The sequence below is a fragment of the Mustela erminea genome, chromosome 5, assembly GCF_009829155.1.
Source record: "Mustela erminea isolate mMusErm1 chromosome 5, mMusErm1.Pri, whole genome shotgun sequence".
Lineage (NCBI taxonomy): Eukaryota > Metazoa > Chordata > Mammalia > Carnivora > Mustelidae > Mustela > Mustela erminea.
Window position 1 is genome coordinate 70293917 of NC_045618.1, and position 27749 is coordinate 70321665.

Consider the following 27749-nt stretch of genomic DNA (forward strand, 5'->3'; position numbering starts at 1 on the left):
TAACCAGTATGTTACCAAAAAATGCAGCTTTTTACCTCTGCATTTTACTCAAAGGAAGGTAAACTCATTCTCCCTTATGAAGTTTCCAGTGAGATTTTTTATAGCCTTCATTTTTAATTTTTTTCCAGTACATTTCAACAGTATTTCACATTTGAAGTGGATTTGCCATTTGATTTGTGCAACAGGCTGTGAATAGAAAACTTAACTCATTTTTTTTATTATGAAGTGAGATGGTTCATTTCTTCATTTTTTAAGGTCTTCTGCTCTAAATATTTCAAACTAAATCTTAAGACTAAACGGTATTTGACTAGGCAACTTTTCTTAAGACATAAATTTTAAGAAATTGAAAAAAGAGCTTTTGTTATTGCACTTCCTTTAAATTTAATGAACATGTTATTTGAACCGTAATCCTCTTGTTACTTTCTGAGATACAAGCAATTTTTCTGACATATTTTGAGGGTTCTCTGTGTGAAAGACAACATGAAGGTTTACAAATACGATTAAGCTATGGATTCTATCTGATGTTTAGAAAGAGAGACTTATACAAAAACAGCCAAAATAGAAGGTAGAATTTCATAATTGCTCTTATAGTCATTGGAGCACGAGAAAGAAGAGAAATTTTGACTGAGGGTGTCAGAGAGGTCTTCATGGAACAGGACGTATTTTATCCAGGCTATAAGAGTACAATAGGATTTGAGGATTAAAGAGACAAGTAGAAGGTTTCATGACTAAAGGAACAAGCATGCTCTGGGACCAGTGAGTAGTTTTGACATGCTTGGACACTGCTCTCTCTTGTCTGTCTAGACCAGCGTGTTAGTAGATAAGATCAGAAAGATGGGCAAGAGTCATCAAGAGATACTTGGATCAAATTGGAGTTATCCTGTAGGCACAAGGAAACTTAAAGAATTTCAAGTTGAAAATAACATTACCATAATTTTGCTTTTAAAACTAGGGGGGAAATGGATGGAATTGTTAAAATGTAAATGGAAACATTTTTTTGGTTCCTGTCCACCTTTTATTATCCTTATCCTCATAGTGGTTCTTCCTACTTCAGTCTCAAATACAGAAAAATAAGAGAAGGGAATAGATTTTTAAAGTAAGGAGGCAAGAAGAGAAATGAGCAAGAAGCAAAAGAATGACTTCTTAACTTAATTCTTCCTGTGGTGGTATTTCCTAGTTGCAGAATGTATAATACGTTTTGTAAAAACCATACAGGTTGTTATTGGCAAATATTCATGTAAATTTTTATACTTGTTTCAGTAAGTTGTATTCTCAAGAAATATGTTTTTGGGGGTTGGCGTCTTCTCACCACAACCTTTGCCAGAGGGGCTGCAGCATCATGACAGTCTCCAAAGCAAAGCCGCGAGTGACTTCCTTGGCCTCAGGCCCCGGTGGTGGATGTGGACAGAGTGGGCCGAAGAGGCAGTCGCCCTCCTGGAGCAGCCGGTACGCGAGGACAAGATGGTGAGCGGTGTGAGCACGAGGCCCCCAGGGGTCTGGAGCACACACAAGGTGCACCTCCCTGTCCTCCTGGAGTGCTACGAGCCCCTGGAGGAGCCAGCACCTGGCAAGAAGCCCAAGAGGAGGTACCTGCCAAGCTGAAGAACTACAGCAAGAATGTTGGGAAGGTCATCAACAAAGGAAGCCACTACATGATCATTGCCTGCCCGGCTTCGCTGTGGTCTACCCTGCCCTGTTCGGAGTAGTCACCAGCCTGGTCTCGTTCTTCTGCCAAAGGGAACTGCGAGGGCAAACACACACAAATAGATGAAAGCTCTGCTCTGGGAGCTCTGGGAGCTCTGCGAATCCAGGACCATTTCAGACCTGAACCCACAAAATCCTTGGAGGAAAACAAGGTGTCTTCAATGAATTGGATGAATGTTATGAACAGAATATCCCTGCCCATCCTCTGAGCTTTTCATGACTAGCACACAGGTGGCTCTGATGGACAGTCCCACAGAGAATTAGGCCCACCTTAGGTTTGGTATTCTAGTGTGCTAACCCACAAGGGCTGGCATGGAGGCAGACACTTGACATAGGGGAGCACTCTGGGTGGGTGGCGGAGTGGTGATTATAAGGGAGAAAGGAAATTTTGACCTGGGCTAAGATGATCTGTTATGTTCTGGAAAGGTCACCGTGACACGGCACTACAGCCCTTGGCTGCTTCTGTTCTGGGGGCAGCAAAGGAGCTGTCTGTCAGTCATGCACCCCAGCTCCTGCCTCTACCCCTTTGTCACCTGGAGTTTAATTATGGTCTTGAGAAGAAGGAAGGAAGGAAAATCTCTTTGAAGGTGTGATGCTTTGAAAACTGTTGATGATGGGCATGACTGCTTAAAGCAGATAAAACTTGTGATTCCCATCCCCCTCCCCCATGACACAAATGTGCAGTAACGGTGAAGGAAGGAGGGAGGTCAGACGCACGCTGGGTTGAAGAGGTCGCTTGAGCAAGTGCTCCTGTCATACTCAGCCAGCCCAGTCTGGCTCTGTGTTTGGAGCTGTACACCTCAACTGCTGGCCATCATCGCCTACTCCTGACTGTTCATCACCTCTACACCAAGCCACCAAGGCCCTTTGTCTTGGGAGAGAGGGAGACGCTACGCCTGCAAGGAAAGTGTGTGATTTGGGGAAGGAACCAGTAAGTAGGAGACAGGTGTGCTGGAAGTCAAAACAAGAAAGACGGTGAACAGGAGGAGTGGAAGTAGGACAGCCAGGTCTGGTTTATGAGCCCTGGGGAATCTTAGTTGGGCTGGATTTCAGTTCTGTGCAGGGACAAGGGATGATGGGTGGCTACAGGTGCTTTAAATCCCTCTGAAGCCCATGAGCTCTCACTGACTGCCTTTGTAGCAACCTTCCCTCTTTGATGCTGCCAAGTTTGTCTACATCTCACCTAGATCCAGAGAGCAGCGCCGCATGGGTCCTGAGCTGGATGTTCCACCAGGACAGCCCTGAGACTGCCGTTGGACCATTGGCCAGGGAGGTGAAAGAAAGAGGAGACTCCTTTTAACATACCCCTCCACCGGCCTCTGTGATGGGCCACAGTTCTGCTTCCAGAATATCCAGAAGTCCAAATAGTTGTTGCTGATCAATCTGTAGGGTTGGTAGCAATACCTGCATGTTTCCCTAAGTTTCCCAGGCCTTGCAAAGAAGGCCTCAGTGCTCATGCTTCACCGCTCAAGCCAACCAGGTGGCACCAGCATGTGGAGAAGGTGGATGGGGAAGAAAGACAAATGTACAGAAAAAGGAACCAGTGTAGGAGAAAGTTGTAGCTAGACATTCTGGAGGCTCATGTTGAAGATGAACTTGGATCCAGTTCTGCATCATTAATATTTGTGAGGAAAAGAGAAAACAGTCTTGTTTTAACTCAAATGATGAAAGGTGATAATGGCACATTTTCACACATGTAAGGTAACTACAGCTTGCCCAGTCATGCTGAGACTCGGGGAAGAGATGTAAGTGGAAGAAAAAGTCAAACATAGTTTAATGGGAGAGCCAGGCCTTTGTGGCCCATGGGTGATGGGAGGAAGCAACCTGTGGTAGGTTTGGAGGATGTCCCTCCCCAGTGGCTCAGTGATGCTGACATACCCCAGAGAAGACTACTGAGTTCCCGTGGGGGAGTGGAAGTGTGACCCAGAAAGGGACCAGAGCCGCTGAGGCCTGTCTGGCAAAGACCTTCCCTGTCCCAGCCCCAGAATGTAGACATACCAGGCCAAGCACATTTGGCCCTGAAATTCGAATAGTCTGATTAAGAATTAACCTAGAAATTTCATTAGTTGGAACCTTACAGGAATTGTCCCATTTCTGTGTACAGATGAAACTTGTCCCAGCTGTCATTGAGTGCTCATTTTCCCCCTGACAGGACATCCATGTTGCAGGTTACCTTTTTGCCTTTTTCTCTGTCTTTAGTTTTTCTTTCTTTCTTCTTTTTTTTTTTTAATGTCCAGTTCCACACCCTACTGCAAATTAAATTTTAGAGCTTTGCCTTTACCCACTTGACAAAGAGTCTTTTGTATACTTTTCTTGTCCTGTTATGTAAATAAAACCCTCAATTTGTTTAAAAAAAAAAAAAAAGGAAGGAAGGTAGGAAAGAAAGAAAAGAGAAAAAATGTTTGGGTCATTTCTAACAATTCTGTAGGGTTAGTATCCTATTAAATTGAGGGAATGAACATTTAATTATTAATTTAGTAGCTTACCTGTTATGAAAGGTGTTGTGGAATATTTTACCCAATCCTTTGGCAACGTATTTACTATGTCTCAAGCACAGTCTTTACCCTCCTGGAGTTTATAGTCTAGGACGGAAGAAAGATTTTTAAACAAGTAATTATAGTTATTTAATCAAGGATCCCAATAAATATATGAGGGGAAAAATAGGATATTAGGAGAGCATGTATCAGGAGACTTTGGGGATTTAGGAAGTCTTTCCTAAGGGAAAGAGACTTAAGCCACAACCTAAAGTCGTAGTAGGTGTATTCTAGATGAACAACTGGTATAAAGGCCTGAGTTGGGAAGGAGCTTGGCATCTTTGGAATTAAAAAGGCAGGGACGGGGGTGCGCTGGTGTGTAGATTAGTCTGACATAAGATAGAGAGTTAGGTAGAGGATAGGTAGAGGTGGGAAGATGAGGCCACATAGGGCCACACAGACTTTAGATGTCATCTGAGTACAGTGAGTAGCTATTTAAAACAGGGTTTTACAGGTGCCTGGGTGGCTCAGTTGGTTAAGCGTCTGCCTTGGGCTCAGATCATGATCCCAGAGTCCTGGGATCAAGCTGTGCATCAGGCTCCCTGTTCAGTGGGGAGTCTGCTTCTCTCTCTCCCTTTGCTGCTCCCCCACATGTGCTCTTTCTCCTTCTCTCACTCTCTCTCCCACTCTTTGTCAAATAAATAAAATCTTTAGGGGTGCCATGGCTCAGTGGGTTAAAGCCTCTGCCTTCGGCTCAGGTCATGATCCCAGGGTCCTGGGATCAAGCCCCACTTCAGGCTCTCTCTCAGCGGGGAGCCTGCTTCTCTCTCTCTCTGTCTGCCTCTCTGCCTACTTGTGATCTCTCTCTCTCTGTCAAATAAATAAATAAAATCTTTTAAAAAAATAAAATCTTTTTTTAAAAAAAGTAGGGTTTTATATATAGGAGGAACATAGTCATATTTGTTTTAAAATGATTATTCTGGCTACAGTGTGGAAAGAGAAGGGAAGCAAGAAAAGAGATGGGGCAACTAGTTAGAAACAGTGTAGGGAGGATGTTGGCATGGACTTGGTTGGTGCTAGGGGAAAGGGACAGATAGAGGAAGAAAATCATCAGACTGCACTAGGTCAGGGGGAGGACACATGAAACTCAGCTTTCTGGTGTGTGCTGCTATTTGGATAGTGGTTACATCCATGAGATAAGGACCATGTTTGTAGGGGGAATATTGTGTAATCAATTTTGGCCATGTTATGTTTGTGGTATATGCGTGAGACACTGTCATAGAGATATTGAGTAAGCAATTGGATATGTGGAAATGGAACTTAAATTTAGGTATGGCCAGGTCTAGGTTTTATGTTTTAGATGAACTCTTCCAAGTACATAACATATCATGGTATAGTGAAAGTATGGAATCAAGAGGTAGTAAGTGCCAAGCGCCTTATGAGAAATCTTGACAGACACAAATAGATCCTCTGGCACGTGTTGTCTCCATAAAGTGATGGTTCTTTTACAACAAGTTGATTTTAAGAACTGAGATTACATTCCTGGATCTTGACAAAAGAATGTTTTGCTCTGTTTTTGTTGATCTAGTTTGATCGTACTAAAAAACCAGCAGTCAGATTGCCTGAAGATCATAGAATAAAATCTGAAAATAAAGATCATGAGCAACAGTCTCCTCAGGATGGGAAAGTTGTTCCTGATCGTTCCACAAAGCCAGTATTTCCCCCTCCAACTGCCATGTTAACAGATGAAGAAAAAGCTCGTATTCATGCAGAAACTGCTCTTCTAATGGAGAAAAACAGACAAGAAAAAGAACTCCGAGAAAGGCAGCAAGAAGAACAAAAAGAGAAACTGAGGAGAGAAGAACAAGAACAAAAAGCCAGAAAGAAACAAGAAGCTGAAGAAAATGAAATCACAGAAAAGCAACAGAAAGCAAAAGAAGAAATGGAAAAGAGAGAAAGTGAGGCCAAGAAAGAAGATAAAGAAACTTCAGCAAAGAGGGGCAGAGAAATAACAGGAGTAAAAAGACAAAGTAAAAGTGAACATGAAACTACCGATGCCAAGAAGTCTGCAGAAGATAGGGGCAAAAGGTGTCCCACCCCAGAACTGCAGCAAAAGGCGGTGGGAGATGTGCCCCATGCTTCGGTGGCAGGAGATTCAAATTCAGGCAAGGTAAGCAGAAACAAACAGTACAAACTGCCAAGTAAGTGAAATAAATTGTTAGATAAAGAGATGACACCAGGGGCATTCCATAAATAGGGCAGACCTTTTAAGTGATTTTCTAGTGGGTGATAGATTTGTCCTGATCCAGCTACATTTGTAGTTCACCCACTCTCCTTTGATTGACTGGGAATGGGATTGCTTTTATGTCTGTGAAATGCAGTATTTTTTTTTTTAAAGATTTTATTTATTTGTTTGACAGAGAGAGATCACAAGCAGGCAGAGAGGCAGGCAGAGAGAGAGAGAAGGAAGAAGGCTCCCGGCTAAGCAGAGAGCCCGATGCGGGGCTTGATCCCAGGACCCTGGGATCATGACCTGAGCCAAAGGCAGCGGCTTAACCCACTGAGCCACCCAGGCGCCCCAAATGCAGTATTTTTTTAGCAATTGAGATAACTTGCTGCATTCTTCATTTTTATGGAATTTTTTTATCCAGAAAATTTTTATCTAGAAAAAATTTTTTTATCTAGAAAAAATGTAAATATAACCTCCCTCTCAGTGTGAAGGAGTTAGGTGTCAAATGTGTATATGATAGAGCTTGTATCTGCTTAGAATATGTCCAAAATGAGTGACATCTAAATGCCTCAACATTTCTCATTGTGTATAGTGATTTTTTGTGGTCATGTCTGTGGCATTTTGTTTGTTGCTTCATCTAGTCAATAATACTGGCAGTAATCCCATTAGTGTTGCCTTTTTTTGCCCCTGGCTACTCCCCAAGATTGACTCCCATAATTTGGGGGAACATTTTTCATTGTTACTCTTCGCTAACCTAATGGTATCATATGTGCTTTTTTTTCCCCTGTATTATACAATTAACGGTGCTTTTCCCTTTTGAACAACAAATAGGTTTTTATAATAGCAGGAACAGTTATAGCCCTTTTTATGTACACATAAATGGAAATACATTTTTGGTAGTGTAAAAATGACTTCAGATAGAAGGCAAAAATACTGTCTTTACAGAATGTCAATCTTTATAACTTCTGAAGCAGCAGTTCAGGCACAGACCAGAATTAAGAATTCATATTAATGGCGTACTTATCCAGGGACACTTACCTAGTAACCTTAACTATCAAAAATAAAGCTCTCTGGGCACCTGAGTGGCATTGTGCACATCATGATCTCAGGGTCATGAGATTGGGTCCCACATTAGGCTCTGTGCTGGGCATGGAGCCTGCATAAGATTCTCTAACTCCCTCTCCCTCAGCCCTTCGCCTACCCCACTCACATCATGCATGCTCACTCTCCAAAAAAAAAAAAAAAAAAAAAAGTGTGTGTGTGTTTGTGTGTGTGTGTGTGTGTATCAGTATCATACAGAAGCCTTCTAAACACCTAAAGTTAGAGAAATGAAGCCCATGTACTAAAATGCTATCTCACTTTATTCATGGGAGACTCAGAATTGTTGAGCTGTTAGAGTTTAAGTATTATTCATCGAGTAGCTATTATACACCAAGTGTTTTTCCTACATTATCTTATCCTTCTAATGATAAGTCCATGAGGTATTCAGTTTGGAAATAAAATTGAAGCTTGGAGGTTAAGTATTCTGCCTAGGAGCCCATGTGCAATAAGATTCCAAAGCCACTTCTGCTTCACTTCGAGGCAGACAGTCCTAAGAACTTAAAGCATTCATGTTTCTGGGGCCTTTTAGTATAGGTGCCACACTTGATCTTAGCCAAAAGGCCGAGAAGTGATACAGGTGCCAAATACAAATCTAAATAGCTCTACAAATCTAACCTTGAGATAATCACATTAGTCTTTGATGTTTCCTATAATATATAACACATTGAAAAAAGTTATTATATACATATATATTACATATTGCATGCTCTTTTAAAAGTAAGCAAAATACGTAATTTATTTTGGAATAAATTTTATTAAAATTGTCACAAATACTTAGAGAAGTTTTTATTTTACTGTAGTCATTTTTTAAATAAACTGTAAAGTTCAAGTGAATTTTTAAAGGAACCTATGATAGATTCCAAGAGGATATAAAATGGATTTTGTGCTTTTGAACATTGTTCTGTATGAGTATCCCATAATCTATTCATTTTCTTCAATATGTTCATTTTGGGAGAACATGACCACTTTGAAAGCAACCAAATCATGTGAGATTAAAATAAAAGGACAGGGGTGCCTGGGTGGCTCAGTGGGTTAAAGCCTCTGCCTTCGGCTCAGGTCATGATCCCAGGGTCCTGGGATCGAGCCCCACATCGGGCTGTCTGCTCCGCGGAGAGCCTGCTTCCTCCTCTCTCTCTCTCTGCCTGCCTCTCTGCCTACTTGTGATCTCTGTCTGTCAAATAAATAAATAAAATCTTTTAAAAAATAATAATAATAAATAAATAAATAAGCATTGTTCAAGGGGCACCTGGGTGGCTCAGTCAGTTGGGCGTCTGCCTTCAGCTTGGGTCATGATCCCTGGAGTCTTGGGATCGAGTCCTACATTAGGCTCTCTGCTCAGCGGGGAGCCTGCTTCCTCCTCTCTCTCTGCCTGCCTCTCTGCCTACTTGTGATCTCTGTCAAATAAATAAATAGAATCTTTAAAAAAAAAAAAAAGGACAGTGTTCAAAGGAGGTCATGGTGAATATACACTGGTGACCAGCAACACACTTGGTCGTGTATCATGAGTCAGTGCTTCCCTATCCACTGCGACTTGCACACTTCCCTCTCCCACCGCATTGATTCATCAGTTTATTTTCTCCTTTATCTTTAGTGTTGGGAAATCCCACATGGGGTCTATCACCTTTAATTAAAAATATCTACTTTGACAATAAAACTAAATAAACTCAGAGATCTCATTTTTTTTTCCTCCTATTATATTTTCACTCTGATGGATTTATTTTTATTAGCTAGTGATTGACCAGCAGGTCTATCATGGAGGATAGTTTGAGTTTTCTTTCACTTCTGAAATTTTAATAATTTTACAGCCTGCTAAGATTAAAGGGCAACCAGAAAGTGGAATTCTGAAAACTGGAACTTTTAGAGAGAATACAGAAGACATTGAAAGAAATAAAGTAAGTGGTAGTTTGTTGAGTGCGGGGAACCTATGGGTTATAACCATGTGGTTGTCTTTACCATGTTGTCATCCTCCATCTTAAGGTCTGCATTCTGAGGAAAAGCAGATTTATCTTCCGTAACTGTGTTTTTGTTTGTTTTTTTACATGATTGAGCCGTTTATATGCTAAGAGGAGTAGATGTTTATCTTCCTGTTTAAAGTACAATAGTGTATTCTCATTTTATGAAATTAGAAAATACCTAGACCTCACTACGTGATCCACCAATTCTACTTCTAGGTATGTACCCAAAAGAATTGAAAGCAGGGTCTGGAAGAAATATTTACACACCTGTGTTCATAGAAGTATTATTCACAATAGCCTGATAGCCAAAGATGGAAGCATCCCAAATATCTGTCCACAGATGAATATATAAATAAATGTGGTATTTACATACAGTGGTGTATTATTCAGCCTTTTATAAATGAAGGAAATTCTGACACATGCTACAGCATAGATGAATCTTCAGGACATTTTGCAAGTGAAATTAGCCAGTCACAAATAGACAAATACTGTATGATTCCATTTATATACGGTGGTTGCCAGGTGGATGGAGGAAGTGCAGAGTTGTTTAATTGGGTGCAGAGTTTCCATTTTGCAAGACGAAGAGAGTTCTTGAAATTGGTTGCACAGCACTGCAAATGATGCTTAATACCTCTAACCTATACACTTAAAAATGGTTAAAATGACAAATTTTGTTCTATGTGTTCATTACAATTTTAAAAATACTTAGGTCTTATATATTTTTGCCTTTGTTTTTATTTGAGTTTTATTGAGGTATAACTTGCATACCATAAAATCCACCCATTTTTAGTTTACAGTTCAGTGATTGCAGTTTAAATTACAAAACAGGTATTAACCCGGGTTTAGAACATTTGAAATTCCTTTTGTCCTAAAGCCACAGATAACCATGATCTACTCTGTCTCCATAGCTAGGTGACTTCCGGGCGTATCATTTAAATTGTGTGTGTGTGTGTGTGTGTGTGTGTGTGTGTGTGTGTGTAGTGTCTTTTGCATTTGTCTTTAGCTAGTATAATTTTTTGAGATTCATCCAGTTATAATGTGTACAGTTTATTACTTTGTATTTGATGAATAGTATTCCCTTATGTGGATATATACCACATTTTATTCATTCACCAGTTAATGGATATTTGGATTGCTTCTGCTGCTTTTGGGTTTTTATAAATAATGCTGCTGTGAACATTTGCATACAAATCTTTGTGTGGATATATGTTTTCATTTCTTTTGGGTTGATAGCTAGCAGTGAAATTGTCTTTGTGTTGTGTTTTTTTAAGGAAACTTTAAAAACCACCATCATTATGGGCTTGTGCATACACACATTTCTCTTCCTTTTGCGAGCAATATTTGGAATTTGAAACCACATGTAGTTAGTTCCTCATTTTTAAACTTGATTTTAAAAATATTAAGGGGGGGCGCCTGGGTGGCTCAGTGGGTTAAAGCCTCTGCCTTTGGCTCAGGTCATGATCCCAGGGTCTTGGATCAAGCCCCAGGTTGGGCTCTCTGCTCAGCGGGGAACCTGCCTCTCTGCCTACTTGTGATCTCTGTCTAGTAAATAAATAAAATCTTTTAAAAATTTAAAAAAAAAATTAAAATATTAAGGGCAGCCAACACAAGGCTTAAATGTTAGAACTTGAGGTAGCTTAAGTTTGTATATGGGAAAATTTACTATTTTTTAAATTTATTTATCTTTTTTTAAACTAGGCTCGAGAGCCTTTGACAAGAGCACGAAGTGAAGAAATGGGAAGGATCGTACCAGGACTGCCTTCAGGCTGGGCCAAGGTAAAACTAAAAATTAGCACATAAATAAATAACATGGTCATGTGTTCTTATTTAAAAAGCTTTTTTTTGTTGTTTATTCTACATCCTCTCTAATGCAGAGTCAGTTCTTTTTCTTCATGATGGAAGATATAGCTCATTTCCCTAATTACAGCATGTTTATATTTCTCAGTATATCCAATCTGAGCTGCTGGCTACAATATATGAGAGCAGATCTGGCATTTGTCATTTAGAAACAGTTTATTTAATACCTGAAGTTCTTTGGAAGTTCTATTATAGAAGTAATTATTACCATTTTATCAAATTATTTTAATCCAAAAGTAAGTTTAGCATTGGAGTACTTTTGAGTGACTTTTTTTGTTTGTAATGATCATTGTTCTTTGACCTGTTTTTTGTTTTTCTCTCTTTTCCATTTAAGTTTCTTGACCCAATCACTGGAACTTTTCGTTATTATCATTCACCCACCAACACTGTTCATATGTATCCGCCGGAAATGGCTCCTTCATCTGCACCTCCTTCCACCCCTCCAACTCATAAAGCCAAGCCACAGATTCCTGCTGAGCGGGATAGGGAACCGTCCAAACTGAAGCGCTCCTACTCCTCCCCAGATATAACCCAGGCCATTCAAGAGGAAGAGAAGAGGAAGCCAACAGTAACTCCAGCAGTTAATCGGGAAAACAAGTAAGTTTGTCCTAACTCTTAGAACTAGAATAATCTGCTATATTGAAAACTTCTTCTCTAAACATACCAGTTTATTAATAGCAGGGAGTCAGAAATTTCTGAGGATAGCTATAGCGGCCATTGTTATTTAGCATAGAGGGGGAAAATGAGAGGATTACATTCCTTGGTTTTTATCTCAAATGCTAACCTAAATATATCAGGGAAGATTATCATAAGTATTATTGTGGATATAAAAGAAAATACATTATTATATTTTAAGGCAGCATGGTATAGACTACCTAAAAGTTTTTCATAAATCTCCCGGTCCCTAAATTCCTCTAAAGAGGAATTGTTGAGTTTGTCTTGTTGCAGCTCTCAAATTCCAAACTTTTTTTTTTAACTTCACCTGTACTGTGGAAGCAAACTTAAATAGTGTTGGAATAACAGGTATTGTGTGTGTCAGCTCCTCATCCTTACTCTGTTCCCTTTTTCTTCATTGCATTTCTGCTGTTCACAAGTAATGATTGATCAGTAGGTTCAATTAATTTTCCCAAACCAATATCTCATTTAGATGTATTCCTGGTGTGATCTCTCCAATGCTCCTGGCTTATGATTTGATAGGATTATGAGATGATAATTGTCAAATCTGCCTATCACTTCTAATGCTTACTTTTAGGGGAAATGGATAGATGGAAGTACAAATAAATGGGTTTATATTAGGACTCACTATTAAAACTGGTAAGAGGGGTGCCTGGGTGGCTCAGTCGTTTAGCATTTGTCTTCATTATCCCAGGGTCTGGGATGGAGCCCCACACATCTTTGGGCTCCTTGCTCAGCGGGAAGCCTGCTTTCCTTCTGCTACTTCACCTGCTTGTGTTGCCTCTCTTGCGGTCTCTGTCAATTAAGTAAAGTCTTTTAAAAAATGGTAAGATTTAATTCTTTATTGAATCATCATTCTTTTTTTTATTTTTTAAAGATTTTTATTTATTTATATGACAGAGATCACAAGTAGACAGAGAACCAGACAGAGAGAGGAGGAAGCAGGCTCCCCACTGAGCAGAGAGCCGATGCGGGACTCGATCCCAGGACCCTGGAATCGTGACCTGAGCTGAAGGCAGAGGCTTTAACCCACTGAGCCACGCAGGCGCCCCTGAATCATCATTCTCATTAAAGTTTGTTAACTTGAGGATTTTAAGTTTTTGAAAACAATCACACATGCAGTATTTATGTATTTTTATATGTATGCAACAGAGGAATACATGCATGCATACTTGAGCATTCATGTAAAGCATGAAGCTTAAGCATAAAACACATGTAAAGAAAAGCCGATTGAAACATGGTTTAATCTGTTCTTAATATTTCAGGATTGAAAGTATGCTTAAAATCAGTAATAAATAAGATTTTTCTTAATGCTGTAGCAGTTCTAGAAGCTCTGCATATAAGTCCAATACACTACATAACAAAAGTCTTAAAGACATTCTCTAGTCCAGTGCTGTTCAGTATGGTAGTGGTTGTTTAGAATTATAGCAGGTGTAACTGAGGAGCTGAATTTTTAATTTCACTTTAAATTTAAATAGCTCCCTGTGGCCAGTGGCTACCACATTGTCAGCACACATTTATGTTTCAGGTAATGGTACCCAAATAATCCCTGTCTCTTGATATCTATTCTACAGTAATAAACTTTTTAGTCTTTCTTTGTTTGGCATTCTGGTTGAGTTCAACATTCGGTAATGCTAAACTTCCTAGGATTATTTAAAGGAATTCGAAAGAGCCCTCTCTACCAGAAGATGCTACCTGTTCATGAGAAGCCAGGGAATCTGTCTCAGGGTGTAAGAACCATTGACACACATAAGAGGTTAAAGGTACTTGTTTCTTGGGAAGATCACGGAATATAACTGGTGTTACCTAGATAATAAATGTGTTGTAAAACCTAGTACCTTATGACTTGTTGGCTACCATTTGTAGTATGAACCTTAATTTTAGATGCAGTGCAATTGAAGACATCATGTACATTCTTTCCTCAGGCCAACATGCTATCCTAAAGCTGAGATCACAAGGCTTTCTGCTTCTCAGATTCGGAACCTCAATCCTGTTTTTGGAGGATCTGGACCAGCTCTCACTGGACTTCGTAATTTAGGAAATACTTGTTATATGAACTCGATACTGCAGTGCCTATGTAATGCTCCACATTTGGCTGATTATTTCAACCGAAACTGTTACCAGGATGATATTAACAGGTAAAGAAATTTCCTACTTGTTGCAATGTAGTCTTAAAAGGGTGATCTAAGTAACACTTCCTTACTAACCAGCTTCAGAGAAGTTAAATTAGGAAAAGGGAAAAAACATCTTTATTCTTAAGAAAAATGTGAGAAAAGCCTCCTCTGATTGGTAAAGGACAGACAAGGGAGGAGCAGTGCACGAAGGCGGAACCTCCATCATAAACTGAAGTCTTTTGAGGAGGAGGAAGAGATAGGGCAGGGTTCACAGCCCAAAAGAAGCAAGTTGTTGCAGGGTATAATCAAAGTAAGATTCAGATGAGTATTTGGTAATAAACCTCTGAATAAATAAATAGGGTTAGGTTACAGTATGTGAAGAATTTAATATTGACCTCAGGAACCCACTGTACCTTAACAAAAAAAAAAAAAAAAAAAAAAAACTTTTTTTTTTTTTTAACTTTATTTGCAAAGGTCAAATTTGTTGGGGCATAAAGGTGAAGTGGCTGAAGAATTTGGCATAATTATGAAAGCCCTGTGGACCGGACAGTACAGGTATATCAGTCCAAAAGACTTTAAAATCACCATTGGGAAGATCAATGACCAGTTTGCAGGATATAGCCAGCAAGATTCACAAGAACTGCTTCTGTTCCTGATGGATGGTCTCCATGAAGATCTAAATAAAGTAAGAAATCTGATTTTTCTAAGTTGTAAAGACTCTTTAGGGTTGCTCAACACTAATTTTTATAGCAATTCAAAATTGTAGTTGGGAATTGTTCAGTGCTAGTTTATTCAAATCTCGCAACTTTGTACTAAGGCAGGGAACTATAAAACAAATATATCTGATAGGTCTAATATTTTAAAAGAAATATATAATTTATATTTGCTTATTAAAATGGTAGGCTGTATTGTGAGAAATTAAAAATATTAAAAAGGAGATAACTGTGACCACATGTATGTGAAAGTAAATCATAAACACAAATTTTATAAAAGATTAGCTGTAGACCACCTGAATGTCTTTATTATTGTATTTTTCTATATTTTTTGTATTTGATATTTTTATCCTTCTTTCTTAAAATAAGAATTACCTCATATAACCAGAGGACTCACATGAAAAGTTACTGAGGCACGTATCTCTCAAATACCTTTGGGATCACTATTACCACTGAACATATATATATGCACACATATCTATGTAGATATATACACACATACATGTACATGTAAATAAATATTTTGTGTACATGTATATATGAATATATATAAAGTATGTGTGTGTATTCATCCATAACCTTAGGACAACAAAAATTCTATCTAGGATATCGTCTCTTCAAAAGTAAAATTTTCAACATGAAAAAAAAAATACATTTTTATTTAAATTTTTTTTTTTTTTAGATTTTTATTTATTTATTTGACAGAGAGAGAGATCACAAGTAGGCAGAGAGGCAGACAGAGAGAGAGAGGAGGAAGCAGGCTCCCTGCTGAGCAGAGAGCCCGATGCGGGACTCGATCCCAGGACCCTGAGATCATGACCTGAGCCGAAGGCAGCGGCTTAACCCACTGAGCCACCCAGGCGCCCCTTTATTTAAATTTTTTATTTTAATTCCAGTTAATATTAGTTTCAGGTATACAATATAGTGATTCAGCACTTCCATACATGACCCAGTGCTCAACATGACAAGTGCACTCCTTAATCCCCATTCCTTAATAAAATACATTTTCTTAATTTGTTTTATAAAATAAGTCCTGTGAGGCGCCTGAATGGCTTAGCTGGTTAAGCGTTCGACTCTTGGTTTCGACTCAGGTCATGATTTCATGGTTGTGGGATCGAGCCCCACATTGGGCTCTGTGCTCAGTGCAGAGTCTGCTTCAGATTCTCTCTCTCTCTCTTTCACACACACTCAAATAAATATGTACAATATTTAATAAATTAAAATAAGTCATACCCTGCTGATAAAGTAGGGTTACAGGGATGGTTTTTAGCTAGAATTTTTTGTAGTACTTAATGAGATTAGAACTTCTTCATGAAAGGAGGCAGAAGTATTTAAATCTGCAAAGTATATGCCATATAGTCTTTCAATTTTGTATGTAAATGTTGACTTAGAGATAGTAATATAAATTTTAATATTAATCTTATTTCCAGGCTGATAATCGGAAGAGACATAAAGAAGAAAATAATGATCATCTTGATGACTTTAAAGCTGCAGAGCATGCTTGGCAGAAACACAAGCAGCTCAATGAATCTATTATTGTTGCACTTTTTCAGGGCCAGTTTAAATCCACGGTACAGTGCCTCACCTGTCACAAAAAGTCTAGGACATTTGAGGCCTTCATGTATTTGTCTCTACCCTTAGCTTCTACAAGTAAATGTACATTACAGGTAAGCTTGAGGGGAAATGCTGTTTATATGCATACAAACATATACTTTATTTAGCAATTTTCTGCTCTTTACTTTTTACATAAATGTTTTATAGGTAAAACAAATTTTAATTATGTCTGATTAGAAAAACTTAAAGATTTTTTTTAAAGTTCTCCTTTTTAAAAGGTATTTTCCTATTAAATATTCTTTCAGAATTGATGGTTTTTAAACTTTACACTTTGAAGAAGTTTGAAAATTGTATATTGATTCTAATTTAGGCTCACTTTTATAAGAATTTGTTCTCTCTGGAGATCAAATAAATAGCTCTTTTCCTCACACTAGCATAATTTAGCTAGCTTGTTGATACGTTTGTGTTTGCTTTCTCGAGAATGTCCTTTCTTCCAGCCATACTTCCTGAGGCATCAGGTAGAGGGCAGATACCCAGGACTGCTTCCCTCACCACAGGCAGCACTCACTACGCACTGCACTCTCCTTACTGTCGGCTCTTCCCTCGGGGTTCCCCACTAGGTCCTAACCTTTATGAGGGGACTGTTTACTTTGTTCACTCTTGGATCCGTCCTGCCCGCAGAGTAATTTCTTGAGTAGATGCCGAGTGATACAGTGAAGAAATGAATTAATGAGTAACTACTACTTGTTTTTGCCTCCAGGATTGCCTTAGATTATTTTCCAAAGAAGAGAAGCTCACAGATAACAATCGGTTTTACTGCAGTCATTGCAGAACTCGACGGGATTCTTTAAAAAAGATAGAAATCTGGAAACTGCCACCTGTGCTTTTAGTGCATCTGAAACGGTAAAGGAAACAAATTTTTCTATAATATTAGATGAAGGAATTCTAAATCCTTCAAGTAATTTTGTTGTACTGCCTGCTAAAGATGCATTAGAAAGGAAAATTATGTCGTTAGGGAAATAAGGCAGAAATGAGGAGACTCTTGTTCCTTAGTGTTTGCAATAACAGTGCAAAATGTTAACATGACTCTTTCATGTAATTTCAGTTTTTTTAATTTCAATTTTTAGTAATTGAAATTACTATTTCAAATGTGGAATTTTACATTTATAAACCAAATAAAAATAGCCAATAAAATTTATCAAACACTAAACTAAAAAAGATTTAATCATGTGCTGAAAATGAAATACAGACTGTTTCAAAGATTTATTTTAGAGTGAGCATGCACCTGCAGAGGAAAAGTCTTGAGAAGCTTGAGAGTCTCAGACTCCCCCATCGGCATGGAGCCAAGGTGGGCCTCAACCTCATGACCCTGAGTTGAAATGAAGAGTCAGGCACTTAACCTAGGTGCCCCTTAAATACAGGATTTTTTAAAATGTAGTCTTAAAGATGTTAAAGATGCCGTTGTTGGGTGCAGACCTTTTTGTCCAGATTTTTCCAGCCTGTGAGAAAAACCTGACCCTATAATAGAAGGATGAAGACCAGAGAGTTATAAAACATGTCTCAGTCTTCTGATTTTTTTTTTGTCTTTATATATATTCTATCCAAGGAGTGATAACCACGAGTCATTATTTTCAAAAACTGTTAAGTTTTATCTTTTTATCGAGAGCTGTAATTTTTGTTTCAAAGAAAGCATTTCTATTATTATTTGTTTCATTTTGTATTACTGAAGATTCTTTGGCAGATATCATTTCAGCATTGATGTGTTCAAATTCCTCATGTAAATTTTCTAACAAAAGCTTGTTACATTAGTTTTTCTCTTGAGGATTGTAGAGGTATAGAGAAACATTCTTTAAATGATTATACGTTTGTTTTCTTAAAATTTTTAATGGTGCATATTCTTTGCAGAATATCTAAAAATGGTTCAGAATTCAGTTCGAAAATTAACTCATTATTAATATTGTAATAATATATATTATTATATGTAATATTATAACATACCAGTATTTTGGCGTTTTGAGTATGTCAGGACAGTGGAATGCCATTACAGTTTGCCCCTGCTATGCTGAAAGCGTATTCCTGTGAAATCTTTCGTAAGCCAAAATGGCAAAAAGCAAAGAAGCAGTTAACCATTAATTTGTATGGAAAGTCTTTGAACATTTCCAGACCCCAAAAATAACCTTCTCTTGGGCTTTTCGTAGGACATATCTTGCAAACAGATGCACAGAGTAAGTCAAGATACAACACAGATGCCAACAGTTCAGAGCTGTGGCATCTTGATGCCGAATATTCCGGGCAGGAGCTTGGTGGGGCCACTCTCGCTGCTTGGCAGGGCACCTGCTGCCCCCACCAGCTTATTGCAAAACACATGCTGCTGAGCTTTTCACCTTTTTTCTTAAAGGCAGCAAGCCTCTTTAGATTTCTTTTGGTTAGCAAAAACAGGTTCTAATCCAAGTCTTTTGTAAAACAAAGCAGTGTCACGCCAACTTTTGAGGAGGGGGTGGGGAGTCCTGTGTAGTCTGCGCGTTTGCAGTTCCAGCTCCAGTGTGCCCAGTAGTACCATCTTAAATGAAGAGTTGCTCTCTTCAGTCTTTCTTTTGTACTTGTGTAGTGACTGGCATTATAAACTTGGGACATCATAGCTTGTTACCTTTGTAGACCCAAAGGCTTAGGGATCAAGGGACCAAGGTAAGAGTAGGACTCTGTCTTTACCCCCTTAGCTGTTTGACTTATTTCATATCTGTATGCCTCAGTTTTCTCGTTTGTAAAGTAGAAATGAAGCCACACGTCTTTACCGGTCTTTCCACTACTGAAATTCCGAACGCGTTTGAAATGGTTTATGGTCCTGGCTAAAAATCTAGAATGTTAAAGAATGAATTAAGAGTCCTTCTGAGATTTTTGGTCTGTTGGTATAATTGCTGTCATGTTTTGCTCTGCAGTTTTTCCTATGATGGCAGGTGGAAACAAAAACTACAGACCTCTGTGGACTTCCCATTAGAAAATCTTGACTTGTCACAGTATGTTATTGGTCCAAAGAACAATTTGAAGAAATATAATTTGTTTTCTGTCTCAGTAAGTATCTTGTCGAACTTATTATTTTCATATTTTGCTTACAAAGAAGAGGTACAAGTGGTTCCTTACTTCATAGGAAAAGAACAAAGCTTTTTTTAAGAACAAAGCTTTAAATTGAAATTATCAACATATTCTGAATAACTCAAACTGATTTTCAACCTCTTTTGGCACAGAATCACTACGGTGGGCTGGATGGAGGTCACTACACCGCCTATTGTAAAAATGCAGCAAGACAGCGGTGGTTTAAATTCGATGATCACGAAGTTTCCGATATCTCGGTATCTTCGGTGAAGTCTTCGGCAGCTTATATCCTCTTTTATACTTCATTGGGACCACGAGCAACTGATGTAGCCACATAAAGAGAAGTAGGTTTAAGCTAGTTGTCTTTTAAGAAGCTGCGCAACACCACTCTTGACATACTTACAAAGATACTGGATAGCTGTAGCTGGCCCTATAGAGGAATTCTAGGACAGTGAGGGCTGTGTTACTATCACCATATATTTTAGGTCAGTGCTATTATCGAAAAACTGACTAATAATATTTAACAAGTATCGCAGTAAGCACTCCTTACAGGTACCATTTATTTCAAAACCTTTATAGTTTGCTCCAAAGTTAAAGTACTTAACTAGCTAAGCATTATTATTCTATAGCATTCTATTCTAAAAACCATTATATCTTTATTTTCCTTTTCACTGTTATGGCCTTTTCACATTTCTAAATCCCAGCTTGATCTATGAATACTCTAGAATGATGTAAAGCAGATAGGAATGTATGTGTATATATTTATTGCACACTTGCACATCAAATCAATGTACATAATATAATATGTGGTCTTTTTGTGAAGCCTAGAACTCAGAGGATTGTTTGTTTTTCTTTTGGCCTATTCTGAGTAACTGCAGTGCTTTCTTAGGGAAATGACAGGGCAAAGCTATTTTTTTGTTGGCTTTGGGCTGTATTTGTGCACTAAATCTTTATTCTAAAAAAATAAATGGAAACTTTTCTTTAATTTTTTAAAATGAGAATTTTCATTTACACCTACATTAAAATCTTAATGAGAAAAATAAGTGTTCTGTCTTTAATTTTATATTAGCAAACCATTTTAGACACACACACACACTTGATCCTACTATATTGACTGAATATTTAGTTCACCTATACTGTTGCACTAGGACCTGACTTTACTCTGCCTTCAACTTGATCCAAAACGGCATATAGCACTTGGGATTCTCAGAGTTGGAAGTCAGAGTTAAAATAGAAAGTCAGGAGTCAGGCACGACTGCAATTACCTCATGGACTCAGTTGCTATAGATGAAATAAAAACTCTCCATATAAAAATAAGATTGTAAAAGGTGCTTCTGAAAGATGTCACTGTTGGTGGACTGTCCAGGAAAGGATGAAAGGATGGGTTTTGAATTGTGAGGTTGGCAGCCTTTCATGTTCTGCAGTTGGTCTAAGAGACTGATTAGAGTTCTTGACTAAGTTGTCTGATTAATTTCTTAAGGTCACAGAGCCACTTGAACAAAACTTACTTTGGTTTAGCGCCACGAAGTCTCTTTGGAAAATAATTTGTTGGATATATATAATTGAGTTACTCTGATAAAAAAATTTCACCTTAATAAACATTGAATTTTGAAACCTGAAATCTATACATAATTTGCAGTGCTTTGAAGGCCCCCATTGAGTAGCATTTCATCATTTTCATGCTGCCTTTTTCAGTAAGCCCAGACCTGTCGTAGATCCTTATTATGTAAAAGGGCACATAATATACCAGAAAGACTTAAAAATGCCAGTGATGCAAGTAAGTTGCAAGAGTTTAATGACAAAGCAAAACTTAAGTACCAGTTTCTGATCGCTTGTTTTGCAGTTTCCAGGAAATACCCTTTTTCCTAGCTTTTGCATTTTGTTATAGGTATAGAAAAGGGCTGGCAGCTGTAGAACAGGAGATAGGCTGTAGCAGTTTGAACTGAAGTATCTGGAATCTCACTGACTCGTGTGTCATCAAAGCTATACCAGGCCTGGGTCACTGAGTTCTTGCAGAAAGCAGTATAATGGCCACCATCCAAGTCACCGAAGTGGTTCTAGGGGAAGAAGTAATGTCAGACTTAATAGTCACATGCAAATAACTCTACTTAAAACAGTAGGGCCAAAAATATTCTTCATAATTGTCCCTTACACTAAATTAAAAGGTAGTGGTGATATTGTTAAATCCTACATATGGCCTGACTGCTATGTTATTTTTCATTAATTGAACTGCTTATAAATTGGGCCCATTGACTATGTAAAGAGTCTGTGAATGAAATACAATAGTGTTTGGCAGCATCAAATACTTATCATTGAATACTGAGCACCTACTATACATAGACTGTTAAAGACTAAAGGAAATTGTAAAATAAGAAGAGTGTGCTCTTTCCTAAGTGAGCTTACAGTTTAATTTTGAAGATAGGCTAAGGAGAAACATGAAAAAAAGACAGTTAAACAACTGCATGAGGAACTTGGGCAGCAACACCCCCCCCCCCCGCCGTCATGGAACGTCCGAAGAAGAACCTGTTCCATTCCCTTCCCCATGTCTTTCACCCCGTAAAGGAATGTGTGAAACAGACACCACAGAGCCCCACTTCGCGGAAGGTGGAGGGTGAAGAGCAGGGGTAACAGACCAGTCGCCCATGGGCCAAATGTGGCCTGTTGTCACGTGGCCCGAGTTAAGAATGCATTTCATAGTTTGTTTGGTTGAAAAACTATTTTGTGACATGAAAATTATATAAAACTCAAATTTCAGTAAATAAAGTTTTATGGGAACACAGCCATCCTCATTCATTTTATGTTTCTCAGTGGCTGCTTTCACACTACAATAGTAAAGCTGTATAGTTGTGAGAGAGACCATGTGGCCCATGAAGCCTAAAATATTTACTATCTGGCCTTTTACAGAGTAAGTTTGCTGACCCCTGGTATAGAGGGGAAAAGATGGATTTTTTTTTAAAGGTTTTATTTCTCCGAGGGGGAGAGAGAGAACAAGCAGGGGGCAGCTGCTGTAAGGAGAGGGAGAAGCAGGCAGACGCTTAACCACCAGAGCCGCCATGGCATCCCAGAAGATGGATCTTTATAGTCCGCTCTGACTGTAAAGTCAGGTCTAATACTATATAGTGACCTTAAGGAAATTACTTAAACTTTCTGAGCTCTAATTTCCCCACCTATGAAAATGGAGTAGTAAGACGTGTCTTACACAGCAGGTGTCTTTGCTATTACAGAACTAGCATGTAGGAGGTACTTAAAAATGTTCCCTTAGACCTTCATCTTCCCTACCTCTCACATTACAGGTTACAGAAATATCCCAAAGCTGACACTTAAAAGATCCAAGCTCTAGTCCTGCTCCTTGCCCTGTGACCTTAAGCTGATATGCTTCAGCTTCCTTATGTATAAAATGGTGCCCATGAGAGAGTGATATAATTTGAGAAAAAAAAACATCTGGTGGATATGTAGTGTCCAGAAGACGAAGTATTGATTGGAACAGATCAAACTGATCACAGCTGGATGTTATCAGTTTGGATAACTTAATGTCAAAAAATTTTTTGACATAAACGAAGATACAACATCTTTCTACACTTGAATTTCCAGCAGTTACGGAAGACAGTGTGAAAGCCTTAGTTACAAAACTAAGGGAAGTTGGATAAACTTGGTAAACACCCTTTGAAATCCATGACTGGTATTGAAAGAGTTTATGGTGAGAGTAATCCCCAGGGGCCGACAACAGGAAATAAAAGAGCCAAATATTTGGTTGATGCCATGACTGCCTGAGTGTAAAGACCATTCCTAGTCTCTGGAACACAGGGTGCCTGCGTTTCAAAGGTTACACATGCACAGGAGGTGAAGTCTTAGGTTTCTGCAAGCGGGGGCGTTGGACTGAGAGCCACACGCATAGCCAGGATTCTTACAGACACTCACCCTCAGTAAAGGATAAACTGTACTTGTCTTAGCTTATGCTCTTGGTGCAGAAAGTCAGTCATTCCTAGAATTTGTGGGCACAGACTTACTTGAGATTCAAAATTATGCTACCTGCAATGGCCTCAGAAGCCTGTGAATTTATTTTGGGTGTTATTTTGAGAATTATTTGAGTGGCATGTGGCAAAAGAAGAGAGAATTACATTCTATTTCCAGATAGGTGTGCTTTAATTCAGGCTGTACGAGATCCACACATACAAAAACCACAGTGATGTTCCACTCACGGTTCAGAATTACAGAACACACATGGAAACAGCCCTCTGTGAGTAAGAGTCAGAAGGCAATAAAGAGCACGATTAACTCCCCCTCCCGAGGACTACATAATGGATTTATCAAACAGAGACTACCAAAAAAGCATGTTTAAAGTGATAGACAGGGACACCTGGGTGGCTCAGTTGGTTAATCTGCCTTTGGCTGAGGTCATGAGCCTGGGACTGAGACCCGCATCGGCCTCCCTGCTCAGTGGGGAGCCTGCTTCTCCCTTACCCTCTGCCGGTAGCTCTCCCTGCTTGTGCTCACTCTCTGTCAAATAAATGAATGAAATCTTAAAAAAAATAATAAAAACGAAGTGATAGACACTTAAGGAAGCTAACAAAAAGCTAGAGAACTTCCAGAAATGAAAAATACTTCAAAATTCAGTATAAAAAAGTTGGTATAGAAATTAAATAGTACATAGAACTGGAGAGACCGTGAATAAACTATAAAAATGAAGCTAAGGAAATTACCCTGAAGGCAGTAGTGATGGAAAATTGAATAAGAAGATTCCGTGTATGCCTAGTAGTAAAAGAAAACTGTATTACAGGAGCAAGACCATATTAAAATAATGATTGGAAACCATTAATAAAAGTCATAAATCTTCAAATTTGGGAAATACGAGGAACACTAAGGGTAAATAAAAATAATACTGCAGAACAACAAAAGCAAAGAAAAATCTTGAAAACTACCAAAAAAAAAAGGATAGTACACATTTCTGCAGAAACTTTACAGGCCAGAAGGGATTGTCCTGATCTCCTCAAAGTGCTGAAAGGAAAAAACCTGCAGTGAAGGGTACTCTACCCAGCAAGGTCATCACTCAGAACTGGACGGGAGCTGGGTGCCCGGGAGAGCGCATACTAAACACCGGCGCGTGACCGAAGCTGAGCGTGGCCTCTGCACGAAGATGCCAGGCAAGTTCCTGAGAGAGAGAATTTCTCCAAACAAAGGTGAAAGGAGTTCATCCCCACTAAACTGGCCTTACAAGCAAGGTTAGAGACTTTAAATTTAAGTGAAAAAGAAAAGGCCATAAACTAGAAGAAAATTATGAAAGGAAAAATTTTCACAGGTAAAAAAGCACACACAGGAAAGGTAATAGATCACCTATTAAGCTAGTATAAAGATTAAAACACAAAAGTAGTATAAATTACATCTACATAAGTTACTCAAGGAATATAAAAAAGGATGTAAAATAGGACGTGGATATTGCATAAAACTTGGAGGAGGGAGTAAAATGTGCTTTTAGAATGTGTTCAAACTCAACCATCAAACTTAATACTGTTGCAGGATGTTACACAGGAACCTCGTGCTAACCACAGAACAAAAACTTACAATACACAAAAAATAAAGGAGTCCAAGCATAACACTGAATAAAGTCAGAGGGCAAGAGAAGAAAGGAATAGAGAGGAACTACAAAAACAATCAGCAATGAACAAACTAGCAATAAGTACCAGTCTACCGGCGCCTCAAATGTAAGTGCACTGTACGAGCTAGACAAAGGACAGCAGGACTGAATGCATGAAAAACAAGCACCGTCTCTATGCTGCCCATTGAGAGTCTCCTCAGACCTGAAGACACAGAATGAGGCCCTGGCTGGCTCAGTCAGGGTGGTGTGTGACTCTTGGTGTCGGGGCTAGGTTTGAGCCCCGTGTTGGCTGTAGAGATTACTTAAAAATTTAAAAAAAAAAAAAAAATACTTAAAGTGAAGGGATGGAGAAAGATATTCCATGTAAATGAAAAAAAAAAAACACTGGGGTGGCAATACCTGTATCAAACAAAGTGGACTTTGAAACAAAGACTATAATAAGAGACAAGGAAGGACTTTACCTAATAAGAAATTAAATCAATAAGACATAACAATTGTCAATGTCTATGTACCCAGTAGAGGAGCAACCGGATATATAAAGCCAACATTAAATGGAGTCAGAGAAGATGGTGGATTGGGAGGATCCCAAGCTCACCTTGACCCACAGACACAATGAGATACCCGCTCCATCTATGCCACGAGCTCTGAAAATGAGCTGAAGACGGGAAGAAGAGACCCTCCACTGTTTATCTACAGGGAAGGCCACACATCAAAAAGGGTAGGAGGTATGGAGACAGCCTACCCCTGGCAGGACTAACCACGAACAGGAGGACACCATGAGCACAGAGAAGGGAGAGGATCAGACCCCACACCAGGCACCCTTAGCACTGGGGACCTGCCCTGGGAAAATGAGTGCCTAACATTTGGCTTTGAAAACCAGTGGGAATTTACTTTGGGAGCTTCAAAATAATCAATGGGACTTAATGCTAGGAGAGCCAGAAATAGGAAATCGGAAGCCGAGTCCTTGCCCTTAAAAGCCAACATAAGGGGCACCTGGGTAGCTCCATCCTTAAGCATCTGCCCTCGGCTCAGTACATGATCCCAGGGTCATGATCTCAGTACATGATTCCAGGTTTGAGCCCCGCATCAGGCTCCCTGCTCAGTTGGAAGCCTGCTTCTCCCTCTCCCACTCCCCCTGCTTGTGTTCCCTCTCTCACTGCATCTCTCTGGTCAAATGAATAAATAAAATCTTTAAAAAAAAAAAAAAAAGGCCAGCATAAAAAAATTCAGCCAGGGGAGATCGGATCCAAGATGGTGATGTAGGAAGACCCTGACTTCACATTCTCCACAGAACACACCAAATTACATCTATTTATAGTGCAACTCCTGAAGACCCAAGGGCCAACTTAACAGCCTCTGCACCACAGAAGAAGAGCAAAAGGGAACAACAAGAGAAATGGGGGCCCAGGAATGAAGGGTCTGTGAAGAGGAATACTGAGGGACCGGGAACAGATTCCTCTGTCCTTGGGCACAAAAAATAAACCTAACATTTTTAAGAGAGCAACTAGCATATACAAGAGCGAGTCCTAGCTGCTAGAACACTCTCGGGGCGGGGCGGGGGGGAGGCCTGTTGGACACAATTTATGCTGCCTTCCACCCTGACAGCGTAGACCAGTGCCTAGTCCTGGCACCCTAACCACTTTGCCCCTAGCCTAGCCCAAGCCAGCCCCACCCGGGACACAGCCGGAACATACCGGGACTCCCCCTGGTCAGTGCTTACCACAGCCCTAGCATTATGCCAAAGTGACCCAGGCGCAAAGCACACTGGGGTACTCTAGGCCCACACCACTTCAGCTTCGGGCAGCTTATCAGGGCCCCTGGGACGCAGACCACTGTGAAACCTGCCGATGGACGTCTACTCCAGACCTGCAGGGAGTGCCCCGGGAGCACCCGGCTCCTGACTCTGTCCCAGCCACCCTGCCAGGGCCCACAGCACCAGGCACCCTGGAAGGCTCCTGCCCACACCAGCCTCAGCTCCGGTCACTCAGCCAAGACACACCCTGCACAGAACACTCGGAAACCTTAGCTTGAACCTCATTCAGCTGAGCTTTCCCACTGGTGGTAAGAGCCCTAAGACAACCCAGCCTGCAACTGCTTCCGCTTCAGAGCTGTCCTGCCAGGACACACTGTGTGGGGAGGTCCCAGAGACCACAAATTGGCCCAAGCCCATTCTAACTATACTGGCCTGCCAGGGCACCTTCTGGGCCTGTACCCCATCTCGACTCTAGCAGAGACTCCTGAAACACCCTAGGCTTACACTCCAGCTTCAGTTACCCTGCCAAGCTGCTCTCCGTGTGTACAGTCCTGGCCCCCGTGCTTGCACTCACTTTTGTTTGAGCTATCTTCCAAGGGTACCCCCTGTGTAGAGACCCAGGGACCTCCCATCCTTCACAGCATCTCAGCTCCTGCTGCCCTGCCAGGCACCACCTGCACAGACTGCTCCACGACTGCTTCAGCTTTGCCTGGCCTGAAAGGGGGCCCCACTGCATGGAGGGCCACAGGATCCCTGTCTTGCACCGTCAGCTTTAGCAGTCCTGCTGGGGTGCCTGCTGTGCAGAAGCTCCAGGGCCTCTTGGCCCACATTGCATCTGTTCCTGTCACCCTTCAAGGCACCATCTGTGTAGAGAGCTCTGGGACACCCTGGACAACACCCACCTTAACCTCAGCTACCCTGCTCAGGTGCCTTCTA

The 27749-nt window shown here is 39.9% G+C and overlaps 2 protein-coding genes across 5 annotated transcripts in view; one reads left to right on the plus strand and one right to left on the minus strand.

Annotated features, from left to right (window-relative positions):
• Window positions 1-20462, plus strand: part of USP8 (ubiquitin specific peptidase 8) — a 74265-nt gene extending 53803 nt beyond the window's left edge. The window contains exons 11-20 of one of the 3 annotated variants that reach the window (XM_032343700.1): window positions 5767-6348; window positions 9315-9401; window positions 11163-11240; window positions 11656-11918; window positions 13922-14134; window positions 14585-14795; window positions 16254-16490; window positions 17138-17280; window positions 19314-19446; window positions 19620-20462. In XM_032343700.1, the coding sequence (XP_032199591.1) occupies window positions 5767-6348; window positions 9315-9401; window positions 11163-11240; window positions 11656-11918; window positions 13922-14134; window positions 14585-14795; window positions 16254-16490; window positions 17138-17280; window positions 19314-19446; window positions 19620-19805 (2133 nt within the window). In that variant the 3' untranslated portion in view covers window positions 19806-20462. The remainder of the gene's footprint in view (window positions 1-5766; window positions 6349-9314; window positions 9402-11162; window positions 11241-11655; window positions 11919-13921; window positions 14135-14584; window positions 14796-16253; window positions 16491-17137; window positions 17281-19313; window positions 19447-19619) is intronic. The other 2 variants (XM_032343701.1, XM_032343702.1) reach the window with 2 other exon arrangements.
• The window catches only part of USP50 (ubiquitin specific peptidase 50), a 40593-nt gene continuing 27543 nt past the window's right edge, over window positions 14700-27749 (minus strand). For both annotated transcript variants that reach the window (XM_032343711.1, XM_032343710.1), the window contains exons 7-8: window positions 21286-21524; window positions 14700-14786 (exon numbers count right to left, since the gene is read on the minus strand). In XM_032343711.1, coding sequence (XP_032199602.1) covers window positions 21333-21524 — 192 coding nt within the window. In that variant the 3' untranslated portion in view covers window positions 14700-14786; window positions 21286-21332. The remainder of the gene's footprint in view (window positions 14787-21285; window positions 21525-27749) is intronic.